The sequence below is a fragment of the Gadus morhua genome, chromosome 12 (assembly GCF_902167405.1).
Source record: "Gadus morhua chromosome 12, gadMor3.0, whole genome shotgun sequence".
NCBI classification, from domain to species: domain Eukaryota; kingdom Metazoa; phylum Chordata; class Actinopteri; order Gadiformes; family Gadidae; genus Gadus; species Gadus morhua.
Genome location: NC_044059.1, coordinates 30,598,185 through 30,600,684, shown reverse-complemented (window position 1 = coordinate 30,600,684; position 2,500 = coordinate 30,598,185). Strand labels below are relative to the sequence as shown.

Genomic DNA, 2,500 nt, shown 5'->3' with positions numbered 1-2,500 from the left:
CTAACCCTAACATATAACTAACATCTAACCCTACCATAAAACCCCACCGTATAACCCTAACTTCTAACCCCACCTTCTGACCCATAAACACTGGTGTCCAGGATGGTTATAGGGTACATTTATCCTTAATTATCTAATAGAGTTTGTGTTCGCTGGGCGTCTCCTACGCACTCACAGACCCCGCCTCCAGGAAATCAAACTGCCTGAGCTCGCCTCCTATTGGCTGCTCCGTTACCTTTGATGCGCCCGGTGATGAAGAGGAAGTCGTTGTCGTCGTGCTTCCCCAGGTCGCCCGAGTGCAGCCAGCCCTCTGCGTCCAGCGCCTCCTCGGTGCGCTCGTACTGGTTCAGGTACCCCATGAACAGGTGGCGCCCCCAGAAGCAGATCTCCCCGATGCCCTCCAAGTCCGGGTTGTGGATCTTCGTTTTGCAGCCTTCAATCTCCTTCCCACAGCTGGGAGGGAGGCAGGGAGGGGGGGAGGGAGGCAGGGAGAGGTGTGATGTGAATTTTGTTTAAAGGTCCCATGACATGAAAATCTCACTTTGTGAGGTTTTCTAACATAAATATGAGTTCCCCTAGCCTGCCTATGGTCCCCCAGTGGCTTAAAACTTGCGTTTGGTGTAAAACGAGCACTAGCTGTTCTGCTCGCCTTTGAAAAACGGAGGCTCAAGCGCGCTGATTTGGAATGTCTGTGCTCATGACGTCATGAGGAATCTCGGCTCCTCCCCTTACTCTGCCTGGCCCGCCCAGAGACGTTGGCCCGCCAATGAGACTCGACCGTGCGAGCGCCACATGTGTGTGTGTGTGTGTGTGTGAATACACACACTGTAACGCAAGTGTTTCTTGTCGGTTCTTTGACGTGTCTTGTATTTCCCACAACGAGACTGTCGTGGGGGTTATCTGACCATGTTTGAGAAGGAATGGGGGAAAGGAACTTTGGTTTGACTCGCTGAAGTACATGAACTGCGACATGCCGCGAGGCACCATCGCCCGGCAGCGGGCAGCTGGCAGCAGGCAGCGCGCGGTTCAGTCGACTCAGGTTGATGTGAAAGTGGAAGAACCAGAGACCTCGCAGAACCCGACAAAGTCGTTTGTGATTCATAATATCGTCTGGAGGCGCACACAATATATTATATGATATAGATATCTATGTATCATATGATATTATTTAGATATAGAGCTCCAGGACTGTAACGCAAGTGTTGTACACTTCCTTGTTATTTGGCGCATAACGCGTCGGACTCTCGTCTCTGGTATTTCTACAACGAGACTCGTAGTGGGGGTTATCTCAGCCAAGGTTGAGAATGAATTGGGGGGAAAGAACTTTGGCTTCGACTCCCTCAAGTCAAGAACATGAACCACGACAAGGAGGAGAAAGGGATCTTTGCCGGGCAGCGCTTAGGCACCTCCGCCTCCGGCGGTGGTCCCTCAGCGGGGCTCAAGCGGGAGACATTCGCCGCCAACAATCCCTTTCTCCTCCATGTCGTGGTTGATGTTCTTGAGGGAGTCAAAGCCAAAGTTCCTTCCCCCCAATTCATTCTCAACTTTGGCTGAGATAACCCCCAATACGAGTCTCGTTTGTAGAAATACCAGAGACGAGAGTCCGACGCGTTATGCGCCATCACACCAACAGCAGAACGGTTATCCAAATAACAAGGAAGTGTACAACACTTGCGTTACAGTCCTGGAGCTCTATATCTAAATAGTATAATATAATAAATAGATATCTATATCATATAAAATATTGTGTGCGCCTCCAGACGATATTATGAATCACAAACGACTTTGACGGGTTCTGCGACGTCTCTGGTTCTTCCACTTTCACATCAACCTGAAGTCGACTGAACTGCGCGCTGCCTGCTGCCGGCTGCCCGCTGCCGGGCGATGGTGCCTCGCGGCATGTCGCAGTTCATGTAGCCTACTTCAGCGAGTCAAACCAAAGTTCCTTTCCCCCAATTCCTTCTCAACCATGGCTCAGATAACCCCCACGACAGTCTCGTTGTGGAAATACAAGACACGTCAAAGAACCGACAAGAAACACTTGCGTTACAGTGTGTGTATTCACATTGATGTGGACGTTGAAGAACCAGGAACGTCGGAATATCGGCTCACACAGCTTTTTGGCCGTGATAATATGTATTATATGATATAGATATCTGTGTAGGCTATATGATAATATTTAGATATAGAGCTCCAGGACTCCCGTGTGTTCTAGAATATTTACAGAACACGGCTAAAGGCTGTGTGCGCCTCGCCATTGCGATACATCCACTGTAAACAGAGCGCATGGTACCGTCCCTGGCTGCAAGCTGCTCAGGGCCACACCCCCACCCTCCTCCTTGACACGCCCACCGAAACAGCGCATTTGGGGGAAGCTCAATGTGCGACTGGCTCGGAGTGGCTGTAACTCTGCACCACGGCTGAATTTCAGGAACGTCTTCGAATACTGTGTTAGTTGCCCACTAATACCTACATTAAAGAATACATAAAATAGCATGTC

General features: G+C 50.1%; 1 protein-coding gene across 1 annotated transcript in view; it reads right to left on the bottom strand.

Moving 5' to 3' along the window:
* acsbg2 (acyl-CoA synthetase bubblegum family member 2) overlaps nucleotides 1-2,500 on the bottom strand; it is an 18,894-nt gene that overhangs the window by 4,957 nt on the left and 11,437 nt on the right. The window contains 1 exon segment of the mRNA XM_030373360.1: nucleotides 236-453. Coding sequence (XP_030229220.1) covers nucleotides 236-453 — 218 coding nt within the window.